This window comes from Antrostomus carolinensis, unplaced genomic scaffold (genome assembly GCF_000700745.2).
Source record: "Antrostomus carolinensis isolate BGI_N321 unplaced genomic scaffold, ASM70074v2 scaffold11677, whole genome shotgun sequence".
NCBI lineage: Eukaryota > Metazoa > Chordata > Aves > Caprimulgiformes > Caprimulgidae > Antrostomus > Antrostomus carolinensis.
Genome location: NW_010329511.1, coordinates 2,194 through 27,307, shown reverse-complemented (window position 1 = coordinate 27,307; position 25,114 = coordinate 2,194). Strand labels below are relative to the sequence as shown.

Here is a 25,114-nt window from a genome sequence, read left to right as displayed (position 1 = left end):
TCCCCCCTTCATTGCCAGGCCAAGCAAAGCACCACACAAGAACACATCGTGAGCACATACGGGCGCAAGATTCATGCTGCAGAACTCACACACGAATACAAAGGGATACACCTGCTCCATGGATACATTTCAATACAGGTCAGAGAATACTCAAAAGGGATCAGATTTCTACTCTGTCACCCTTTCTGTCACCAGTTGCACCCATCTGTAACACCCAGCCTAGTGCGTTTGGTCTCTGCAGCATTATCTGGTCTTGCAGCTTTGATAAAGTATAAAAACATAAACCTGCAAAATTGTAAAGTTTCACTGGCGATCCTGAGCAGCACATGGTACTTGTGAACATAAACAAGCTATAAGGCATTTATCTTTTTGTACTTTTATTGTCTGTTCCTTCAGGAAAAAAAAAAAAACAATAAAAATTAATCATAAAAAGAGAGCAAAGTACCATGAAAAAGCCTGTACAAGCACCTTCTGTGTAGAGGGAACCTTTCACTTAAGCTCCTGGCATGAACTTCCTTGGGCATCAGACAAACCACTTGTATCTTCCAAAAGGGCATGATGAGCTTTATATACCCAACAACAGCTTTTAACCACTTGCAAGCACTTTCCACCTTCTCTATCTAAATGCCCAGCACACCTCTCATGATAACCAAGCCTCATGACCTGTTGTTTTACAGAAGCAGGTCAGGAGAAAGGGGATTACATCAGGGCTACAGAGTGAGCTAGCACTGGACGACGTGCTCCAGGCCACTGGTGTGGGGAGTCGGGAGGATGCCCTCCTGTAGCCAGGGGAGAGCACAGACACACCAAAAGCTAAGGAAAGGGATGTCCTGGGGGTGACTCCACTCTTGCAGACACCCTTCCTGTGCTGTGCTGTCTTCTTCAAGAAAGAAGAGGGATGCGAGGTGTACTCCAGACCCAAGGAGTAATGTCAAGCAACCCCAGCAATCCTCCCACACACAGTCTATACCGAGCTTCCTGGCACAGGCAGCAAGCACAGGGAAAAGGGGAAAGCAGCAGCACAGCAGACAGGCTCCTGTGTAATGTCAACACCACTGCTTTTCCTACAGAGTTTATCTGGGAAACCATCATATTTCTACTCCAAGACAGTTTGCTGATTACCTAAGCACTTGTCTCTGGTGTACAATCTGATAATCAGGCCTGGTCTTTCTTTGTAGACAAAGAGGCCAATAAATCTCACCCTCTGTAAGTAGAGGTGCCTAGACAAAGCCCTTTACTGGCATTTAGTAAAATGGGTATTTTTCAGAAAACATAAACCAGCTGAAAGACAGTGGCAAACACTGGAGTTGTGCTGGCAGCAGCTCCACTGGATCTGGACACACAGCACGCCCTGGCTGTGTCCCCAGGGTCTCAGGGTAGGCCACCCCAGCGGCATGGGGCTGACCCCTGTGCCTCTTAGCGGGAGCCACCAACACCACAGGCCTCTACGCAGCCACTACAGCCTCAGCTGCAGATATGAAAGGATATTTGTGCAGCTGTTTAGTAAGATCCTCAGTATGACCAGCTCACCTGTGGCTCTTAGGGCAGAGCTTCAAAGTCTGCCTCGGATACGGGACCCAGGGACAATCCCAGTTACCCCTCCAGCACGATCCCACTCCCTGAACCTCACGGCAGATCGTACCACAGGCAGGGCAATCACCAAGAGACAGGGGCCATGCTGTGCAGTGAGCAGCATGGGTACAGCAGGGGATTGTCCAGGAGCTGGTGGCTTCCAGGCTAGGATTAAAACCAGCTCCCTAACCCATGCTGTTAATTTGCCAAATGTGGGGAGTTGGACCACTTTGTGCCACCGATACACACCGGAGGGGGTTCTGCAATCATTTTGCCTGCCAGCCTCAGCATTGCCCATTTTTATCCAACTCTGGACACAAGACACCAGACTGAAGTCAGCAGCAGGATCTGCAGCACAACGCTTCAGCTGGGATGCCTGTCCTGGGGACACATGACTGGCACACACACACGGCCTCACTTGCTCAAGGGCTCCATGCAGGAGACACCAACCTGCAGAGACACAAACAGCTGCTCCAGACTCCCGTGAGCAAGAGAAGACAGAGAAACCAGCACCGTGGCACAGGAGCATTAGATGGACAGAATGTCTCTGTCACAGGCTCAGCATCTAGAGAACCTCTCAATGTCCTCAGGCTGCAGCAGGCTGGAGGCTCCATTCAGCTTGGACAGCCACACCAAGCAAGTCAAGCAGACTCTCATGAAACAATAGAGCTGCCACCTTTGGCAGTGTGGGGAAGGACTTAACAGAGGAATTTCCAGAAAAAGGATTTTTAGTGGGAGTTAATGAGTGAGATGACTTCTCTCTAGAATTTAAGTGACATATGAAGCGGACATTTTGAGCTCTACCCTAGAAGATGACATTGCCCTTAACAAAGATCAGGTGTAAGCTGTGAGATTTATCACATTTGTACAAGCATATGTCCAACAAGTCTCATGGGGATAAGGACAGCCAAAGTAGTTGTCCAGCCTTCTAAGGCTGCAAAACTGTTTCCATTACAACCCTCTGTTTTCACACATTTATAGCTTTCTGAAAGTCCCTCACCTGGGAATAATGTTTTCAGTGCCTAGTCTTTTTTTTTTTCTCCAGTTTAAATAAAATACCTTCAGCTGGTTTTTAGTTACAAGAGAATAAAAAAAACTATTTGTTTTTACAATATGGAAATATGGAAGGGGTTGGTTGGTCCTGGAGGGGACTCCACCTAACACGGAGGAGTCATTTTTCATCAAGGTAGTACACACAGAACAAGCACTTAAAGGGTCTAAATCTGCAGCCACAGAGGTCGGGGAAAACACACTGCTATTTTGATGAGCCTGTATGAGACCAGGACAGAACAAAGAACTTGGACACCCTGATTCCCACAGTCAGTACTTTAGTTGCTGGGCTGGTCAACATCAAAATAATGGAGTAAAAGGAAAAAAGCCCAATGCAAACGAAACTTAGAAACTTTGTTTTGATGGCTGCAGCAGGTAGGAAGAACACACTTGCAGAAGCAATTAACTTTTTCTGTTGAATAAAGAAAAAAACCCAAACAAATAAAAAAACCTCACAAAACAACCATCAGGGATCACATTTACCACCTTCATCCTCTCATCTCTATGTGGGGAAAGGTGGCTGCGGCTCAAGAGCAGATGTCCTCAGCAATGAGAGTTAACCAAGTAACAAGAAGTCACTTCTTCAGCAATCATTTCAAGTGCCCCACAAGCATATCAAAAAGAAAGTCTTAAAAATATAGATGTGAAATACCCTACCACTCTGAAGGACTCATCAAATTTCAACACGTAGGCCCACAGGAGAGTCATTTAGAGCCTCTGAACCACGCAGCCGTATGACTTTCTTCTCTCAGACCATGTTCTTTTTGACCTGCCCCAGCAAAGAGCAGCATGGCACAATTATGAAGAGCTTATAGAAAGGCTACAGGATTTTGAGCATCAGCTAACTTGAGTGCTTTTATTTCGTGGCCACCCAGTTACACATTTGTTAGTCGTAAATACAACTGACCCCAGTTAGCAGATCACAGCTAGAGTTATTTATGAATCCAAACTGAGGCCTTTACACACTACTGCAATGACAAAAAAATTATTCCCCTTGTCCTTAACTTGAGGCTGGCATGACATGCTGCCTTGCAGCTGCATCATGAAGAGGTGACCCCAACCCCTGGTGCAATGAAAACCTGCTTCCCAGGGAGACGCTTGGAGCACCAGGGAACCTTCGCACTTTACCTCTGTACAGAAGGGCGTAAGCTGGGGATGCACCACAGGCTGAACATACATGTGAAAGGTGGACTCGATCTCCATCGTCCTGCCATTCAGCTTCAGGATAGGGAATTCGATGATTTCCTGAATAGGGCAAAAAGAAAAGCAGCTGTTCATTTAAAACAAACAAAAAAATGAAGTTGGCAATGATCTCTCTTAGCAAACTGGCTGTAAAAAGAGGGGCTTGACAATCCCAAACAAAAACAAGCCTGACATGAAGCTCTGCACTAAGAGGGGGAAAGTGGTGCTGGAGCACAGAGCACACCCAGCACTGAGCGCAGAGGAGGATGGTGCTGATGCTCATCACAGCTGGGAGGGGGGGCAGGGATGTCTCTGTGCTCAGCGCCGCAACCGTACACATCGCTGCCTAAGCCAGACCTAAGGAAAATGGTCTGGCACCGCCATGGAACTCAGAGATGCACTTGCAATGGGCTCACACCTGTTCAGAAAGGACACCCCGGGGTCTGTGCCCTCCCCAAGACCAGTCCCACCCTCTCCACCTTGCTGTCCTTTTGGAGGACACCACCAGACAGACAACAGGAGCTACTGCAGGAAGCACCTTCTTCGCAGGAGAGGCTGAAACCAAAGTTATCAGGGACACTGCTCTCCTCCAACAGAGTGAGGAGAGAAGCTGGAAGCCCCCACCAAAACCCATCCCTAGAGGATACAGCTCAGTAACAAGCCGTGCTTCATTTTCCTCTTTGTAGCCAATTTATGCTGATAGGGGAAATAAAAACGTTCTTCATCAGAAGAATGTTCAATTATTTGAATAATCAGCAATCAAAAATTTACATGGACCTGTTAATAAAAAGTTTAAACAAATCCAGTTGCGATGGATTTCTCAATTACTAAAAAATATACATGAAATTAAAAAAGCCACCCACTGAATAAAAGCGATAAAATCCTTTGTGTTCACCCCCCTCCTTCTCCACTCCCTCTTTTCCTTCCAGTTTAATCTAAGAGGAGAAGTGACAATTTGTTTGGTGTCTTTAAAGAATAATTTGTCTATGTTATTTAATAGAGATGCATGGCACTGAGGTTCTGGAGTGCAAATGAGCCCGTTGAGTGATATCCATGCAACAAGCCTCTCAAATCACTTCTGGAGAGAAACAGAGAGAGGGAGAGAGAACAAAAAAAATATTGCTTTTTAATATTCAAAAACAGTTTGCAAAATTTAATCAAAGCAGAGCAAAAGCTAACATTTTTACCACTTTGACATTTTTATTAGTGCTTTCATAAATTTTTAAAACATGAATGGAATTAGTTTAACAACAAAAAAAAACTGCCTGAAAACATCTGGAAGAGACAAATAAGAAATAATAAAAAATATAAAAAAGTCCAACTCCTGTGAGCAAAATTAGCATGTGGAAAATGCAGCCACTGCAAAGCAACTAACACAGCTTTTGGACCCTGGCTGCAAACCCCATGACCCACAGGCGGAAATTATCATGAGGTCATACATATGACCTGATGACATCATCACCCCAGCAGCCAGAGGGAGGGCAACAGGATGGGTGGGTAAACGGAATCAACAAATAATTTAAATAGCCAGGAGAAACACTTGATTCCATGGTGGACAGAGCTCATGGCCACAGCAGAGCAGCTCCCAGGAGCAGCAGGCACACACAGCCCAGACCAGCACACGTGGGGAGCATGTGCCACTGAGATAGAAAGTTCGAAAAAAAATAAAATAAAGAAGTGTTAACAGTGCTGCAATGCCCAGGTGTAGACACCAGCAGTCAAGCTGCAGAACACGCTGGGCTTCACTGTTTCCCCACGGCCGGCTGTGCCACATTCGGCGCGTGCCGTGCAGACACAGCAGAGTTGGGCACGTCCTTCGCCACAGTCACACCACCCCACCGGGAGTCACCAAGTTTCCTGAGGAAAGAGATAAAATTCCACACATGGGCTGGAAGGGGAAAAGGACACAGAGGCAAACCACCCGAGTATCGCTCTGATCACCTCTTGAGGTGCAGTCAAACTTACCAGCTTCAGCCACCCAGGACACCCCACAGAAACCTGAGAAATTCAATCTGCATTGAGAAACACTGGACAGAGCTGATCCTCCCTTCAAAACAACTACCACAGACAGGCTCTGAAAGCAGTAAATTTCTGTTCAGAAAGAATATGGACTGAAAAGTTTGAAGCCAACACACAGGATGTCATAACAGAAGCTTAACCCCAGGATAACACCACCCCAACCTTCACACCAGGCTGGGGCGGCTCATTGCCCCTTAGGTCTGCATCCCACTCAGGGGATGACTGTGGAAGTGGGTAAGCCCACGGCAGGGCAAGACAAGCATTTCCCTGCCCAGAGAGGGACAGGCACCGGCTGGATTTCACAGCAGGGCTGCGCTGCCACGACGAGATCTGTCCTAAGGGACCAGAAACATCCTCAGGGGCCATCAAGCGGCTGGATGCAAAGCCAGACTGAAAGCCAGCCCTGCTGCTGATCTGATACACAAAGGCGTCCTGCGCCTTCCAGAACCAAAGGCAAAAAGCACTTCCAGGAGGGTCGGATTAAGACAGACAGAGGAAATAAAAAGCTGTATTAAAAAAAAAATGTAGAAAATTTAGCAATATCCAGAATTTCTGCAGGATCTTTGGGAAGCACTGGGCCAGGACTGGGGACGGAACCCTAGGAGTGACCAGAGTGTCTCAGGAGAAAGCACAGCCACTCTTTTGGGCTTATTTGGTCAGTTTTCAAAGCAAGCGGTAAAGGATCTTTCCCAAAAGGCTGTTTATCTGCACGCTTCCTATAGCGGAGATTTTTTCCAGTCTCTGGCAGTGTTTGCTCCATTGGTATCTAAGGCAACAGATACCAGCCCCATGAAATCAGCCCCACTCCTCACTAACGAGGTTAGCCAGTCCTGCAATGAAATTTAACCTGTGACACTGCTGTACTTTTCATTTAAACTTTCATTTGGAGAGAAGCAGTGTTTGGAGACCCTGCAGTTTGTCCTGCTAATAAAGACAAGTGTTGGGACCTTTAAAGGTGCCATTCATCTTTTGCCTTTATTAAATTCAATTTTCTTAAGCCCATGATACATCATGAAATTAAGAGTTGACATTCCTGCAGAAACAAAAATATCTATCAAACATAAACAGAAAGAGGGGGAAGAGAAGAAAAAAAAAAAGGCCTCTATTACCAAGAATTTATGGCTTAAAGTTGATCTGTTTCCACTTTTTTTTTTCCTCTTTTTTTTTTTTTAACAAGCATATGGTTTGTTTTAGATATCCAAAATGTTATTACAGATCTAGAATTTCATTAGTAGCTATTATGAAATGGTGAGCACTTAGACACACACACACAACCCCCCAACAGACCATGATGCAGGAAGGCAGAGGAAGGCAGCCGGGCTCTCTCTCACACTTCACAGCAGCCCAGTGAGCTCAACACGCTCAGCTCCATCTCCACCGTCAAGGACCTTTGCTGCTTCTTCCCAGGTGGGAAAGGTGGAGATGAGTGGCACAAGGGAATTAACAGGAAGCAGATCACTGACACTTCTTTTATCAGAGTCTGACCATCCATAAGCGCTACCTTGAGATCCTCACCCATTTCCAACACTGAATACATGTTCCAGCTTCAGCAGTGATTTGTGCCAGCAGCATTTGGGGATTCTAAGTCTCTCCCCCTGCTGCCGGCTTTTCCTTACAGCACAACCAGAAGTTATAGATGTGCTGAAATAATGCTGAGGGTGTCCAGAGGCTGCAAACAGACACAGGCTACCAGAAGAACAAATGTACCCATTTGAATTTTGTGAGCACCACAATTATGTATTTTATTTAGCGCTGCAAAGTAACTTGAAAGGAAATCCAGGTTTCAAACCACCAGCAATAAATATGTGGTTTTTTATTTTCCTTTCATTGTCATGAAAAGTTGAACATGTTTTCTGTTGAGAAATTCTGCACGCAGCTCCCAATTACAAGGCATTTGCATTTATATTGTTGGAACACAGAGCTTCTAAAATCAATATTAACACGCTTAAAGAAAAAGACATCGGCACCCTGTCCCTCCCCTCAGCTGCGCCCCCAAACACGGCAACAATAGGAACCTACAGAGCCGGAGGCTTATACATATCCATTACCAGGTCCACTCTCTTTACAACAATCTTGCATTTATGATTTCATGGTATTTCAAGCAAATCTGTGTGACTGCTTGCTCAAAATTTTTATCTTAAAAAAAAAAACAAACCAAAAACCAAATAATAATGTTCCCAAGAAAAAGAGGTGCCAGGTGCAAGCCTCCTGTGCAACCTGGCTGTCCCAGGCCCGTGGGCTGAGCAGCAGCAGGAGGCTGCAGGGTTACTGTGGAATGGCTAGGGACTTCCTTTTAAGAGGTATTTGAAAAATTCATAAGGGCATGTGAAAGCACTGCTATAAACCCAGTCTTTCATCCTAAATGAAACTTCCCCCCCTTTAACACTGAGGCAGAGATGCACAAATTCAGCTGTCTTGATCTTGCTAATAAAAGAAACGAACAAGCACACAACTACACTCTCTAAATAATTTCCTGTAACAGATAGATCTCAAGTTCAGAGAAGAAAGCACCTGAAGTTACACTAATTCCCACAGACAAATCTTTCTGCTTATCATTTTGGATCTGGGGAGCACTAACATTGTTAGACAAAAAGAACACAGTGCCCAGCAAGAACTTCCTGGCTCTCAAAACCTTTTAATCCATAAGCCCACATGCAAAGTGGACAGGACACACTTCAGGACACTGATTTATATATTTGAGAAAGACTGTGTAGCCTGTTCAGTTCAAAAACTACCAGAAAATAATTTATCCTTTATGTCCACCCCCATGTGAAGAAGTTTAATAAACACAAGAATAAAAGATGCCCATAAAAATCAGAGCTGACTGTTCAAAATGCAATAAAAATAAGCAGAGGCTGTTGAGAGAAACAGATTTTTTTTCTGATAAGGAAAAGCATAAAACTTCCTACCAAAAGACCTCTTTACACCTTCTAAAAAGGTAAGGGTGGAAGAGGCAAGGGAGCTTCTGTGGAGAAGGGACAGGGTAGCACGAGCTCATTTTGTTGAGGGATGTTTCACCCCCCCCCACCCTTTTAAGAAAAAAGTAATTTTATGCACAAGGAGCTTATTTCTTAAACAAACACTTGTGTTTTTGATCTGCACCACGGGCTGCTCCTAAATAATTTATGGCGGGTTAAATTTATTGCACAGCCCTGGCCGGCTGCAAATTCGAATTGCCAAATAATTAGATTTTAGGGCAATGCTTATAAATTATCCGCCGATTTGTCCGGACTTGTTTGTCAGTTGCTTTGTGCTTCGGGTCATCTTTGGCATTTCGCTGTTTGTGTTTTAATTGCTGATTTACACTTTGACAGATGAGAGTTGATGCCTCCAAGATTGGGGAGGGAGCGGGGGGTTGAAGAGCAGGAAGAATCAGAGCTTTTAAAGCCTTGTGATTTTCCTTGTTTTCCAAGGCAATTAAAATTGAAAAGGGACATAGTAAGGACAGCACTAGTCTAACAGATCTATCTCCCCAGTTTCCATCCCCTGCCTTAATTATTATTTTAACTAAAGCCATTTCCAAGCGAGCAGCCTTGCACTGGTCCTCCAGGGCAGTAACCAAGATGACCTCATAGGTCTTTTCTCCACTTCTAAATTTTTATTGAACTAACCAAATTATGTACCATAAAGGCAACACCTCTGCAGTGGGGACAGCAGGACTTCTGCTGAATCAGGGCTACACTGCCTTTGCAAAGGATACCTACCTGCACACATGGTGAGGAGTCTCTCAGCACTTCTGTCCCAGGTAAGTTACCCTGTGTACTGACTAATCCTGTCAAAGGTCTTTGTGGAAACAGCTGACCCCAAATTTCTTTTTTCATTGCTAACTAGCTTAAACTACACATATGCACGCACCCAATAATTTAATACACTTAAACAACCGTTATATCCCAGAAAAGCATGAAGGGAAATACACATCAAAATCAAAACACAAAGAAACTAGCAGGAATATGGAAAGATCACGAAACATCGGGATAAGAGGATGTGAAGACAAATTCTGCTGCCCTATCATTGAATATCCAAGGTTTCTTCCTCCCCCTGCACTTACGTGAACCTCACTGCTCACCCCCAACACTCAGGTACTGGGGCCAATATCAAAGGCTGGATTTCCTCAAAGGTAAATTTTGAGTTGCATTTTGAGTTCTGCACTGGCATCAAATCTGGCTCTTATTTTCAGGTGCTTCCTTACAACCGTGAGGGTGAGGGACCATTTCTCTTTCTTTAATAGAAGCTGAAATTCCCATCTAATCACATGCCTCCAGGAGCTTGAGTTTTAAGAGAGACATCTAGTCCATGCACCTGCCCGAGGGCAGCATCACCTCCCCCTAAATCATTTCTGACTTTGTCTAGGCTGTTTTTACAGACTCCAATAAGAAAGACTCACGCGCTCCCCAGGCAGTTTATCCTCCTGTTTCATTAGTCTTATCACTGGAAAGTTTTTCCTAATGTCTAATCAAAATTTTCCTTGCTGTTGTATAAATTCATGACTATTCTTCCATGCCACAGCAGACACAAGCCAGAACATTGCCTTTCTCATTTTTGTAACAGAAGACCCCATCATACATACCCTTCTCTTCACTACACTAAACACAACCCCAATGCCAATGAGCCTGCACTCACAGGTTGTGTTTTGCAGAACCCTGGTCACACTCACTGTTTCTCTTTTGGATGCTCTTGAAATGGTCTCCCCCCCCCCAGTATGAAGTTCAAAGTGAAACACTTCCCCAGCTGAGGTCTCTTCTTACAGGGCCAAGAAAAGGAGGATCCGCAAGTCTCACAAATCACATTTTGCCCCTAAGCTTATTGCTGTGGTCTTTTGGACTTCTTTCATACCTTTCATTGCACCTGAAATCTCAACAGCTGACTCACAACCCTTGTCCTGCCATCCTGAACAAAACTTTAGTAGTCATCTGCTCCCAGGTTGGTTCCTGCCTCTCAACATCGGCATCAGTTCACCTGTTGAAACCCACAAAGCTATCTTGATCTTTCCAGCAGCACCCAGACATCATGAATAAGGAAGAACCTCCCTCCTCTTTCCACACCTGGGTGGGAAATACAGACCAACAGACATCAACATTTCAACTTGTTCCTTCAAGCACTACTGACATATATTGAACCACCCAGAAAACCTCCACTGACACAGCCAACAACAATTTACGTCTGACAGTCTGTGGGAAGTTTAGTACTCAAACCAGATTACAAACAGCACACAGACACTTCCAAATATTACCTTTCCATTGCAAGATGACAACTACACTATGTCCTCTTTCACGTCCACTCCTTTCTACCACAGGCAACCAGCCGGCACAGTCCTCCCTGCAGAATTATCAAACCGTTGCAAGACCCAACCTCTTCACCTGATACTGAGCAGCACAAACAATCAGTGGTCCCAGCAACACTAAAACATCTGAGATAGGTAGAAAGGGCACACTAGTGCATGTAAATGAACACTCAGGGTTTTACAAACAACACAACTAGCTGCTGGTGACAGCGCATTTCTGCCTGGAAGAGAGGAACTAAATAACCTAAGCAAGAGATATTTTGCCAGCTAACAAGTGCACAGATCGACAAAGAGAACACAGGGCTGGTTGCACAGCCAGCTTGGCACAAAGGGGAAGAATCCACGAGACTTAGTGATGTCCTGTGCCCTCCTCGACAAAACTTGCTGACCTGCAGTTTCTCTTTACCAGGAAGGTTTCGTTTAAAACTAAGAGAAGATCACCTTAGTAAAAAGGCCATTCCCCAGGAACCACAGCAGCCTGAGAAGGAGCATCTCCATGCAGCACTCTAGACAGATGCCACACCATGGAAGAATGCTACCTGTTTTCTAAAACATCGTACTAGGAGGGATACAAAAATGCCCCCCATGCCTCAGAGGCTGTGAAACAGCAGCAGGCACACACCCATTATTGGCGACTGTACAGGGCCAGGCACACATCAGGACAAGCACAGAGAACATACAAACCTGTGGCACCCGTTGCCTTCACTTCAGAACTGCACGTGGTGTATTTCCAGCAGCACACATCACCCTCATCAGCAGCTTTACCAAGAGGCAAAGAAACCTTTAAACACAATACAGAGGACTTGCACATTCCTGAGCAAGCCTGGATCTTTTCTTTTCAGGGTGACTGCTGCTCAACTACTTTCTGCTGTAACAACAAGTCTACTTAACTTTGTAACTTGTCACCTAAACGATGTGTAATGTTTGCACAGCTAAGGATACAGTGTTCAAACAGCACAGGTGGGGAATTGCTTGCCGGGATGCATAACTGATGTAGGGTCTCCGCACGCTGCGAGGGAAAGGGCAACATGACTGATTGCTTTAAAGTAGTCATCTCATCGGCCTGTCAATAACCAGTTGAAAGCTAAGCAGGTTGGGTCAGGTTAGGACTGCAGCTATTGGCCACCTGAGTGCCTTGGTATTTTAGGCTTGTTGTTATAATAATGCTGTGTTTGTATCTTTAAATAAGAAACTGCTTTGAATTTTTTTCATATATCAGATGTCTTGCCTGGTGGTCTCATGGTTGCGCTCTCCAGGAGATTTGGGTTTAGTAACTGTTCATGTTCTCCATCTCATCAGGTTTTAAATAAATACAGCTAATTCTCTTGCCTGAAGTCATAACCTGCCCTGTCAGATTCATATGGGTCACAGCAAGGTTGTCCCCGCTTACTGGGAGAATGAGGGAGGTCTCCAAGGCAAAGTGACTGCTGTGAAGAATGCAGCTTTTGCGGGTTACACTGCACCTGGTGTCTTAGACCCTGCAGAAACCTCTCCACAACACTGGTCTTCTCTCTAAATCTTTTAAAATAAACACATTATTCTCCATATTGGTCAAAATAAGATTTCACAACAGTCCACCAGAATTGCAATGAAGCATATGACATACAGAAAGCCCAATTAAAAAAGAGCAGCATCTCTAATTTCAGATGCACCTTGCGGGATGTTGACCTACGGATATTCATGTGCTCTTTGCAAAATTTTTAACTGTTCAGAGGAACTAGCTACCAGGCCTCAAAATTTTTTTCAAGATTGTTCAAAAATTAATGCAAACAGAAACACCCAGATGAAACAGCTTTTATGAACTATTTCCTGCACCTCTAGGAACTTAGAGCATTCTGACATAAGAAGAATGGCATAACAGCTGTAACTGGCTAAGAGATGATTTTTTTAAACTTACTTTTAGTAAAAAGAAAAAAATAAAAAAGATACTTTAAGTGAGAGTTACATACATTTTTAACAGCATTCTCCTAGAAACAACATTGTAAGAAGTTGAATTGAGAACTAGGTATTTAAAACTACACCCAAGCCTAAGCTGCATGAAGACAGGTAATTGCAGATTAATATTCCACTGTAATACTGATGCACAAGAGCGCAGAGTTAAAGTTGCCATGGGAAACAAGCCTGAGTTTCTTCACTTTTCTGCAATTCACAATCATCCTTAATAAGAGTTTTGGCAGATGATTTCTAATGCACTGAGCTTAACAGTCACACAAAAACCGTGCAAGAAGAAAGCTGCTACGCGGGGATGTGTAGATAGAACAGGTAGGCACGGGTACATCTCCATTACCCACCTCTGGGTTGCGTTGTGACAATCTCCGTTACTTTGTGAGCCACCTTCTACATTCCCATCCTGGCCTTCAGCTAAGATTGCCTTAATACAGGTTCCACAGAGCAGTGATTGAGAAGCACGCAGAAGATACCTTGCAGTCTACTTCCCAGCAGACCAGTGGTACCTCCATAACCTCCTCCTGCAGCAGCTTTGTGATCTCAGGGACATATTCCTCCGAGAAAGTCCTGAGAGTTTAGGCTACAGCTCCCAAGATGGCTTGCCCATCCCCTGTCTACTCACCCTGAGCAGGGAGCTCAGCACAGACTGCACATCTGTTGCTACAGCCTAAATTTGGTGGAAATCAACATCCATTCCCATTACAAGGTCAGTCTATAAATCACAGCAGCTCAGGAGCAGAGACACATCATTCAGTCGTCCCTGCCATGGGAACCAGACCACGGGTAGAGCAGTAGGGTGACAGAGAGGCAGCGATCACCACAGCCACTCCAACTGCACCTGCCCGGACTGCCTGCCAGAACCACACGAGGGATGTTCAGGGGAAAACCCCTTTAACGCTCTCTTACACCAGCCTGGACCCCATTTAACCCTGTCAAGCATTTGTGTTTAATATTAATCTCACAGAAAGACTGGTTCTCATTTGTTAATATGCTTTTGCCAATCAGGATATGTACTGTGATCATGCAGATTTGTTTGTACACTTAAAAATAAATTAGTAACTGAACATATGCTTATTCATAGTCTCGGTGTTTACCGCTTTACATTGGAATGGTGAGTGACATTCTGTATTTATTAAATTACCAGGTATGTCTGGTTTCATTTGACAGTAATGATAATTAAAAATTCCCCCCAAATAACAATCAAAATGCACGTTAAACAAACTTGAAATACATAGGATACACTAGAGAAAAATAACAAAATATTTCTGCATTTTAAATCTGCTGTTTAAGAGAACACGGAAAATATCATCTATAAACATTTTACTCCTCTGCCTCTGGTCACAACCTCCTTCAGCAATTAGAAGATCTGAACATTTCATACCTTCCTCTTACAGAGAGTTCGGAAGAGGCAAATTTCTAATTCCCAACTGATTATCAAATTTGAGTGAATCTGAGACACTGAAGTCAAGTACCTGAAAAAAATGACATGAGAAAAGCAACTTCATCATTACCAAAAGCTCATTGAGCAGCTCAGCAGCTCCTAGGTCCAAACTCCTTCTACCAGTTCTGATACTCTTTTACACTTCCAGGCAGCAGACACATAAAGTTTGAATATTATTTGTTTCTTGTTTAAGTGGCTTTAATAGATTACAGTAGAGATTAACTTCCTGTGTAGAACCCTAATTTCAAATTCAGCTTTGAACAGATCTTATTTCTACCTTCAGACTTTTTATATTTTAAAAAAAATCTTCACTTTTCATGCACTCTGCTGAAGTTGAAGGCAAGCTACTTGGCTTGCTGACTGAAAGAGGCACACCCACTCACTGCATTAATAAAATAAGGATACAGGCAGCCATGGACCTGAGCCTGGAGAGCTCCTTAACACAGTCACTGAAAGCAATGACCACCATAAACACTGGTGTATACAAGGACAAAGGGACAAAAGAGCGAGACTCCCACTTATTAATGCATCTTCTCTTGCGTAGCTAAAGCACCGTGTGTACCCGGCTCTACAGGCTGACAGCACACAAAAGCAGCAGGCACTTAAAAACTCTCAGCAGACAGTAAAGGCAAAAAAAGTCTAAGGGTTGGAGCTGAAAAAATGAAGCACACACACTACCAGCGTAGTGGTCCGAGGTCCACTGACCTCCGCAGAAAGACAACTCCCATCTGACCCCACTGGGTTTTGGATCAAATCCCAAATGCACATGGTAAGCTTTGAAGAGATGCGAGGGGCCAGCCATAAACTTTCCTTACTGCCAACCCCTCCTGACCTTTGGCTGGCTAAAACACTACACGACACAGACTGTGCCTCTGTTCTTTCGGGTTTTCCCATCTATCCATCCAGGGCAATGCAGTTAAACCCCACACCTGCTTTTCTCTCTGGGATGGTCTCATTACTCATAAATATACACAAAAAAGCCACAAAGCTAAGCTGCTTCTTTGTGCATATAAACATGCACTTGATTTAGAGGCACATCTGTTGAAAGCTATCACAAGTCAGGACTATAAGGATGCTACCATCCCTCTATGGGTGTAGGGCAGGGAACATGAAGGATCCTCCATGCCTGACACAGAAGTGGTAAAGCAAAGGGCAGCAGCAACGAGGCACACAGCCAGTGGTCCCACGCACTACAGCCAGGATGCAGACAGTTTCCCATGGGAATATCACTGTCCTTGACCCTCCTTGATCCCCATTACGGAGGTTATACCATGAGACCTCAGAGGGAGATTGGGCAGTGTGAAAGGGAATGGAAATGAAGCAGTCTTCATGGCTCCAGAATGAGCATGAAGGACTTCCCCAGGGATCAAGCTAGCGAGGCTGCTGGTTGCAGAAGAGCACAAGTAAATACGCTGGGAGGGGAAGCAGATGTGGCAGTCACACATGTTAGTGTAGATAAAAAGATAGCTCTTTCCTCAGTTTCTGGTAAGAAGTCAGAATATTTTGTAGAGCAGTTAGTGAGAAATGTGAAGTGTACTGCACACTGGCAAGTGTGCTCTGCAAGACTTTAGGGCTGAGCTGGCTGAACTTACAGCTATGCCTACCCCCTTAAAGCAGCCTGGATCACAGCTCAGCTCTGTACATGCAGCCTCCTCATCAAATCACAATGCATTTGAATTTCATTGCAACTAGACTTTTATTTTGCAGGTATTAAAACAAAAGCGGAAAAAGGATCAGGACCACAACAAAGATCAGCACCTGACCATTCCTAGCTCCCAGGTCTGTCCTCAGATCAAACCTCCAAAACCTGCCTGCCACTGCTCCAGTGAAAGATCCTGCCACTAAAACCTTGCACAAAAAAATTGCTGAAATACACAGCACAGTTTGCTCACCATGACACACAGCCCAGCAGTGAAGAGGACAAAAGCTGGCTGGTCAGCAAAAAGGTTAAGATGCTACACTGATTCACATGTAGCAAGAGCTATTTCTTAATTTGTCAAACTAATTTGTTGGTGAGGATGTGAGGGACTGACAGCCCTTTCCACACATGATACGATGCAGACAGATGCTGAACACAGCAGACTGGAAAAACAACACTGAAGAACATCTCCACCTTAAAGGTGCTATTTCACCAACAAAATATATAGCAGATCCGCATTGGCCCACACCATTACTTTCCCTGGCAAGGACTTGGGGACAAAGCTCCTTAAAACAGTTGTAATCATATTCCACTCATGCTCCTTTTTACTGCCAGCTGTAAACTAGCTCCACATGCATCATGGTTTTGCATCAAAATGTGCACAGAGCAAACCCATATCCAAAGGGACAAGGTAGATCCAATTTACAGCTTTGACAGGTCTGTGCACCCGAGGTGGAGCGCGCAGGAAATAGCCTGACATCTCACTTGGAGAGCGGTTGAGACCCTGCTAGTAGAACTGGATGCAGAGCCACATCAGCCTCCCACAAAGACCCAGCAAAAGAGCAGGGAATCTGCTGGCCATTTTTCAGGAAACATGAGAAGCAGGTAGCACGTGCCAAGGCACTACTGGGGAGGAGAGGAGTCAAGTTTGATTCCAACCTGCAGCGTTCCTTTGACAGGACAAGCCCAAGGGAAACCACAGCTGCACTGGGAAATGAACACACTGTATCAAGTCACTTCAGTAATGAGACACCACACTGAAAACCCCTTAGCCTACATTCCAAGGAAGCAAACAGAAGTTATTCTGACCCAATAGGTATATTGCTGGCAATACCTGTAAGCAGCCAACTGCTTGGCAGTGGAGGATGAGAAGCCCGAGTCAGAGCCTCAGAAACTCTGTCTGTTCATTACCAACCCAACATTGGTCTCTTTCTTTTTAGTATGTTTTTATAATTTTAATGGAAACCCTAGGTCCATCCTGCTGACAACTGAAAATATATTTACTCATATGCTCTACACTACTGTGGAAGAACTGTCTGAAGAAAAACCTCTGTGCTTCATCTGGAACTCTGTGAGTCTCAAGTGGTAAGGCACCGGAAAAATCTCTCTGAAGCTGAACTCTTCCTGTCTCATTACACTCCAGAGTTAACACCCAGGCAAGAGAAATGCAGGATCAGATAGCTCAAACCTATTGTTCCTCTCTACTTAGAAATATTAGTATGTTGCACACATTTGTATCATCCAAACTATTTTTTCCTAAAACTGTTGGCTACCAACAGCCTTTTTCCTTACAGAATCAAACAAGGCTGCCATCAGTACTCTAATAATGCAAGTTCCCAGCCAAAAATTTTTAGACCCTCGCCAGTTCAGGCAGATGACAAGCATACATGACTCAACGATGTTTTTGATAACGCGTGAATTGTCACTTCATTGATGGATATCAGGCTCCATTTCATTCCCACTGAACGGTCCTGGCATTGTTCCTGAGAGAGCAGGTGACTGGCAAGAGCCCTGAAGGACCAACAATATAAAGGAGGTGGGGCAAACCAGAGAAAACAAGTGAGCCAGCACTGTGCTTCTTCCTTCCACCTCTGAGAACAGCAGCAGCAACTTGCAAGGGGATAATTAACAGGACTGACTATTTACCTGAGGATGAATCTGTGGTTTATCACACGTAGCCTCAAAATCCAGCACTAAGAAGTAGTGATATCTCTGTGGAGGGAAGGATGACATTGCTGCCATGGAAGCTCCAAAGCCGTGGGACGCCAGTTTCCTGCTTACGATGGAGCTGCACCCTTTGAGAACACCAGCCGGGAGGAGGGAGCACACAGCTTCTCTTGCCCTTGGAAGTAAGCTTTGGGGAAACTTTGCTGCTCCAGTATGGAGGAGTGCTATCATTGAACATCCAGAGGCATCTGAAACTGAAGACAAACTCATGTTACTCATGCACACATACATCTCATCTCTGCAAGTATCTCTTCACCATCCTCCCTCTGACAGGGATTTTTTCTGTGCTTCCCATCAGAGGTTCCAGCATTGCAAACCTGAAATAACACATTAACTTGCTCTAAGCTTTGGACTGAGCTCAAGGTGTCCAGAACCATGGGCAACTGGAAATAAACCTCTGCAAACAGCTCTAGATTAAGAACTATGAAACACGTAACAGATATGGCTCCAGGCACCAGATCACACACTCCTGACAAACCTTATCATGACAGAACACAACACAAACCACTTAAACATAGAAAATCTGATCTAAGCACCACTGAAATTTCTGAGGAGGCCTTTCATCTTTTCAGATACAATGCAACTTCTGACACTTGGTGGGAATTAAACACAGCAATGCACATATCCACACTACAGCCTATCCAAACAGCTTGGCCCTGAAACTCCTGTTAGTCACACCAAAACCTCCCACTGCCATTACAAATCCATGTGTCTGGTGGCTGGAAGGCTCCTTCCCAGGGAAGTTCTCATTTGCTGTGTACGAGGTTTCTCAGAGATGCTATTCTAGTGCTACACACCATTTCTTATTTAGGTATTTCTCAGAGGAGGACACTGGTTCAACAAACCCACACATGAACTGTAGGAACTGTAAAACACAAGCAGGACTCTATAGGTTACAGCCTCCCTCCCAAAGAAATATCTCACCCAGGCATCACCTTCCAATGCTTTTATTTAGCAAATGCTATTTAATAAATTATATTATCCATGTGAGACTGCCTGGATTTCCCATTCAAACTTTTTTCTTTTAAAACATTACTGGAAAAACTTGACAGGACTGTCACTGCCCAAGCTGGTCCAGCTTTGGGGCTGTTCACACATTTATTGGTTTGAAAGCTCAAGTCAAACTCATGGAGGTGTTACATAGCTGGGTACAGCAATAGATGGCAAAAACCAGGTGAATCACAACAACCCAGTCCTCCCGACCAAGGATACGAGTACCCACTGTAACTGTGTGTGCGTGTGTACCTACACACACCCCCCCTGGCTACATGGACCAGGAGATTTAAATCCATCCCCATGGCTTGTCCCACTGCTTGTGGCTCTGGGCAAAAGCTCCATCACACCATGTGCCACCCACCGCCTGGGTTCTGAGCCTGCGCCCTTTTTGCGCTGCTGTGAAGGGCGGGAGCACCCGCTGCGAGACGTGGAGCTGGAACGGGCACGGCAAAGCGGAGGAAAGTCGCTGTTTGCACAAAAGACAGCATTTGCTCTCTCCCATCCGTTAGTCCGGCAGGTAAATAATGCACGTGCCAAAACACACACTTAATGAGGTAAATAATATGCCTTGAATAACGGCTAAATCTGTATTTACCTGCGAGACCAGAGAAACTCGGAAGGACCAGATTAGGAGATAATTGCGGCTGAGCAGGTTGTGTGCTTCGAGTAAACACGCATTTGGTCACCTTCCCCTTCCAAGGTTTTGAGTGAAAGGCAAAAATCAAAGCAGCTGAGAGGTTTAAGACCAAGCCACTGCCCACAGTGCCAATTCCACGGTGCAAACGTGTCCCTACTCTGTGGCTTTGACATTTCGAGGGGCTGCTTGCTTTACTAATGCAGTGTGCCGGGCAGCACGTACCCAGAAAACTGAAAACTCAAGTTACAAAACCACAACAAAGATCTACTGTGCAAGTCCAACACTGCATTTATCCTAAAGGGGCTCAGCTCTACCTATTGCTTTTCCATCTACAGCTTTTACTGTCATTAATAAATGCATTACAGCCAAATAGAACTTAGTTATATTCACTTCTAATCTGTCCCTGATAAGAGATATTTAAGGTATATGTGCTTTAAATCTTCAAGCTACCAACTATGAATCTCAAGACCCATCACAGCAAATATAATGTCTCAGAATAAAGCAGCTTCTAAGTCAGTTGCAGTAAAACCTGGTCTTTAGCCTACTGCATAAAGTAAAATATACAGTTGGAGCAGGCAGCCTCCAACCCCTATATCAAACACAGGCAATAAAACATACATTATCCACCCACACAGAGCAAAATCAGTACTTCTCTAATGTATCTTAACCAGCAAGACTAGGGCATCAGAAGAGATCCCCACAAATATTCAGGCTAGCTCACACCACGTACAGTGGTGCAGAGGTCCCTGAGCCACTGAGTCTACATGGTCAGAATAAACCTGCCATGTCAGCAGGATTCAGGCACATCCCCACACGGACACGGCAGCACCACGCCAGACCCCGGCAGGTCCGTGTCACCCAGGTACCACAGGACATCAGCAGAAGGAAGTAACAGCCAGCAGCCTGCTTACACTAACCACTTCTGCAGGTGGTCCGTGTCTAACAACAGGATCAGTGTCCCCATCCTAGGAGCAGAGCAGCCTCCCTTCCCACCCTCATCACGGGTAGCAGAGGCAGCAACACCCTGAACAAAGGTGCGCGAGTCGGGTATTGTGCGCCGATTCCCCTACACAGACAGCATACAAATAAGAGCAACCCCACTGCAAACTCTGCACTTTCAGCCAAATGAAGTTTTAACTGCATGTTTACCCAGTCACTGCTCTAGGTGCCCTGGGAAGACCTCATATCATCTTCTTTGGCAAGGTCAGAGTGCCTCAGAGCACAAGATAGCTGGTGAGCAAACACACTTTATTAGAAGTCATGTAAAGCATTTATAACGGCTACAACAATGCAAAGCACTAGTAATTATCCCTTCTTTTTTTTTTCCCCCCAAACAGACAACAATGTCAGCAACACAGCTTCAAAAATTAGAAACCCAGCTATATCCATATAAATCCACATGTTCAGTGATTCCATTTCCAAACCTACGTAAAACATCACATATATATTTCTTATGCACACAGGGTCAGATTATCATCTCAGACAGTGCAAGCTGTCACATCTGGCACACAACCCTCCGAGGTTAATATTTCATATCATACAGCTCCAATTCCTTACACAGATACGTATGAAAAGTAATGGGACCATGAACCGAGGCTGGACTTCAGGAATTATTTTGACAGATTGTACACAGACGTAGGAAAATGTGACAGCGCTTTCCATTTGCAACACCCAATAACACGAGAAATGGCCACGTGTGGTGGGTTTCAGCTGGAAGATAAAGTTTGTGTTACGTGCTGTGTAAGAGTCTGTGCCGCACATGACATCACTGGTTATAATCAGCAACTGTATTTAAAAATAATGAAAAAAAAGAAAATATCTGGATATCAGCTGCAGGTGACAGGACAAGCTCAGGCTGAGCACAGCTCTTGCTTGTTAGCGGTCCCAGCACACGATACTAAAGCACGACAGTCTGATCATCAGCAAGCGAGGGAAGCCAAGAGAATGGCAAGTGCCAGCTGTAGCCGTCGGCTTGCCAGGGGCCCCACCGAGCACCAAATGGAGAATCTGCACGTGTGCCTGTCACACTCCAGGCTTCCCATGGGGGAAGCCGCTTAGTGGCAACCACAAGTGGCAAGGAACAGGATGGGGAACTCCTGCCACGTGAAGGACAGCAGGGAAAAAAAGCCAGCAGGGCATTGCAAGTGCTCTCCCCACCTGCGGGACAGCCCGAAAGCCACACGCAGAGATGTGCGCCACGCAAGGTGCAGAGGATTCCAGTTCATCCATGGTAAGACAAACTAGCCTATGAACTTGAGCTTAATGGGTTCTTTGCACATAAGATCAAAATTTACTTTTTACAACCACATCTAATTAAAATCACCTGGCAGCAAGAGAAAACATAACATCAACAGCTTGCCTTTAACCCAACAACGCTCCCCTTCACTGTCCAGTGTGATAAGCTGATGCAGGGAGGAGGAAAGACAAGCACCAAGTTCAGGTTGGAGGGGTGACCCAAGAAATTGTGTTTTACAAGAGCCACATGTTAAATTACCCTGTTATGGCAATATGGCTCTCCACCATATTGAAAAATAAACAAAAAAATTCCCACACTAACCTACAGGACAAGACAAACTACAATTAAAGCATAAAAGCAAGCAAGCTCTGGGAGTCATACACTTCAGTTTATTCCCTGGACAAAGCCTGGGTGGGGGCAGTTGCGACTCCTGGCCTCCGAGACAACTGAACTCAAGGCTAGAGCAACCAAAACCAATCCAAAATGTAAGTCAGGTTTGTCTTAGTTTATTAAATTATAGTGTCTTATTTTACTAAATTATAAAAAGATAGGGTAATAAATATGCTTTTTGTAGAACAAAACTGCATACATTTAGCAACACCTGGAACAGAGCATAACAAAAAATGCAGGACTTCCATTTTGGTAGCTGTTCAAAAGCACACTCAGAGGTCAAATGTGAGCCCATATTTCAGTTGTGTGAAGATATAACTGAAGAACAATAGAGATAACTCCATTTCTTTTTTAATCAACCTTAACTTAAAACCAAATATTTCATTAGATGAACTACAGTCCAAAAATGAGAGCACCTGGCTAGCCTGCGAGGCAGGAAACGAGAGACTATGAACAAAACCAGCTTATCCACTGTCACCGTCCAAACTTGCAAAAAACCCCCAAAACATAAAGTAAAACAAACAACAAAACACAAAGCTTTTAGAACTGTTTTAATAATGTAACATGATTTTAGACAGAAAAATTTGCTTTGTTAACCTCACAGTATCATCCCTCGAACGTGAATCCAGTGCACTTCCATGGCTGCACTCCCTTCAGTTTTGGCTGGGTTTGTCTCTGGCGCTGCTAGACAACCAAGCCCATGTTTTGGAAAGTCTGTAACGTAACTTCCCCAAAGCACTGCCACCAGATGCCTATAGGTTATCCCATCGTTACTCAGCCCAGATACAACTCTGCATTAATAATTTTGTTTTTACAGCACTCCAAAATTGCACCCAGCCTCTTCCCACTACTGATGAAGAGGTCCCTGTTCTCAAGAACTTACAGTCTAAAATTAGATGCAATACAACAAGTGATGGTAACAGTAGAGAAGAATGAGGGTTACAGAAACAAAGTCAGGCAACTGCTCATCTGGGAGATATGTGCACCTTGGTAGCTCAATTTAAAAAAAACCCCAAACACTCTACATAAGCACTGGCTCCCCTCTTTATAGGCATTATGCAAGAGACAAGTGAACATGGAAAGGATCGACTAAAGGATGGAGGGCACTCTTGGGTTAAGGAAGGTCTCCTGTTTCTTGAGCTCATCCTTCCTGCTGCGTTCCTTGGCTGATATGTCAAAGGCACCAACAGATATGTCAGAGCACCACTGTGACATCACAGACACGATGGCTTGTGAGATCACAATGATCAAGGTTGAAAGCGGTGATTATTTGGGGAAGCACTTGCCGGGGCTATCACACCCTGTGAGGCTGGGAAACAAGCACACCTCAGTTCACTTGACAGCACAGTGAAACCTGCAGGAGGCTCCGCACCAGCAGGACATGAACTTGTCCAAACAGACCACCCAGAAGCCGTCCCAAAGATGCACAGTACAATTCCACTCCAATTTTATCAGGCCACTTCTGCTAGGCAACCCACTTGAGTCAGCTCCTTGACTGGTCTCCTAAGACAGGCTTTGCTGTGTATTTTTAAACCTTTTCCAAGAGTAACTGTGGACAGGCAAACGGGTCTAAGCTGAAGTCTGAAGAAATTCCACACAGCAAAGGACTGGTCACTTAGAGGAAACGTAGAGGAAAGAAACACCAAAAAATAAACCAAAGAAGCAACAACAGAGGTGGATACAGCAAAAGACTGGAAAGCCACAGTGGAAGAGTAGATTTGGTATTAAGAAGAGAACGGTTGCAGAAGACTGGGCCAAGAACCCCCTCGTTCAGTCTCCTTCCTCTGTGTGGGAGCCATAAGAAAATGGACCGGGGTGAAGCTACAGCAAATGGGGATAGCCAAGCCAATAGTTCTGGGAGGCTGAAAGGAGGCAGGCCTGTCCTTCCCTCTTGGTCCTACTCTCCTGCTGACTACCTTACTCCAGTTCCTGAGCTTCTCTGGCCCCTCTGTGAGCTTATTCAACCACAGGAACCTACAAAAGGGCTAATGCAGCCAGAATAAAACACAATTAAAACAAGATAGTTTCCTGCTGGTTTAGTCACACAAATTAGCTCAGGGCCAGGCTGGATGAGAGCCAAAGCTCAAAGGAGGGGATGGGCCCACACTGGCAGAAGCAGGAGGGCGATGAGCCACAGGGAGCTGTTGGTCAGCTCAGCCGCTCACCAAATCACGTACTCGGAGCAGGATACACACACCTGGGACAGTGTGGAGAAGGTATCTTGGCTCTAGCAGAATCAACACATAAAACTTGAAGTCAGAAAGCCCATCGGACCATCCTGTCTGAACCATGTCACGTAATGCTGGCCATAAAGTTTCCACTTCATTACTCCTGAATTGAGCCCAAAGGCTTGAATATCTTTCAGAAAACTTTCTGGCCTCGGATTGCAGCATCAAGTGCGGAGTCTCCTCGCTACCTTCAGACAAATCGTTCCAACGGTCAATCCATTCGCTGTCAGAAAATAACACATCTTAGTTTTCATTCAAATTTTCCCAGCCTTGGTCTTTGGAGCAGATTCTGAAATTTATGGCATTTCAGCGCTCTCAATCCACAGCACAGCTCCCAGTGCCAGGAGTAAGACATTTGTAGCTACTATTGCATATTGGCCTAATTAGCAGACCGCCCTTTGTTTAATGGAATCTAGCACGCATAATTACTTGATTTTCATACACATGAATGCCACAGTTGTTCAAACCACTTATACAGCTACACACCTT

At 44.8% G+C, this 25,114-nt stretch overlaps 1 protein-coding gene across 1 annotated transcript in view; it reads right to left on the bottom strand.

Moving 5' to 3' along the window:
- ERI3 (ERI1 exoribonuclease family member 3) overlaps positions 1-18,322 on the bottom strand; it is a gene marked incomplete at its 3' end in the record, with an annotated part of 42,993 nt that extends 24,671 nt beyond the window's left edge. The window contains exons 1-2 of the mRNA XM_010172603.2: positions 18,058-18,322; positions 3,751-3,867 (exon numbers count right to left, since the gene is read on the bottom strand). Coding sequence (XP_010170905.2) covers positions 3,751-3,867; positions 18,058-18,309 — 369 coding nt within the window. The remainder of the gene's footprint in view (positions 1-3,750; positions 3,868-18,057) is intronic.
- Positions 18,323-25,114: the final 6,792 nt, after the last annotated feature.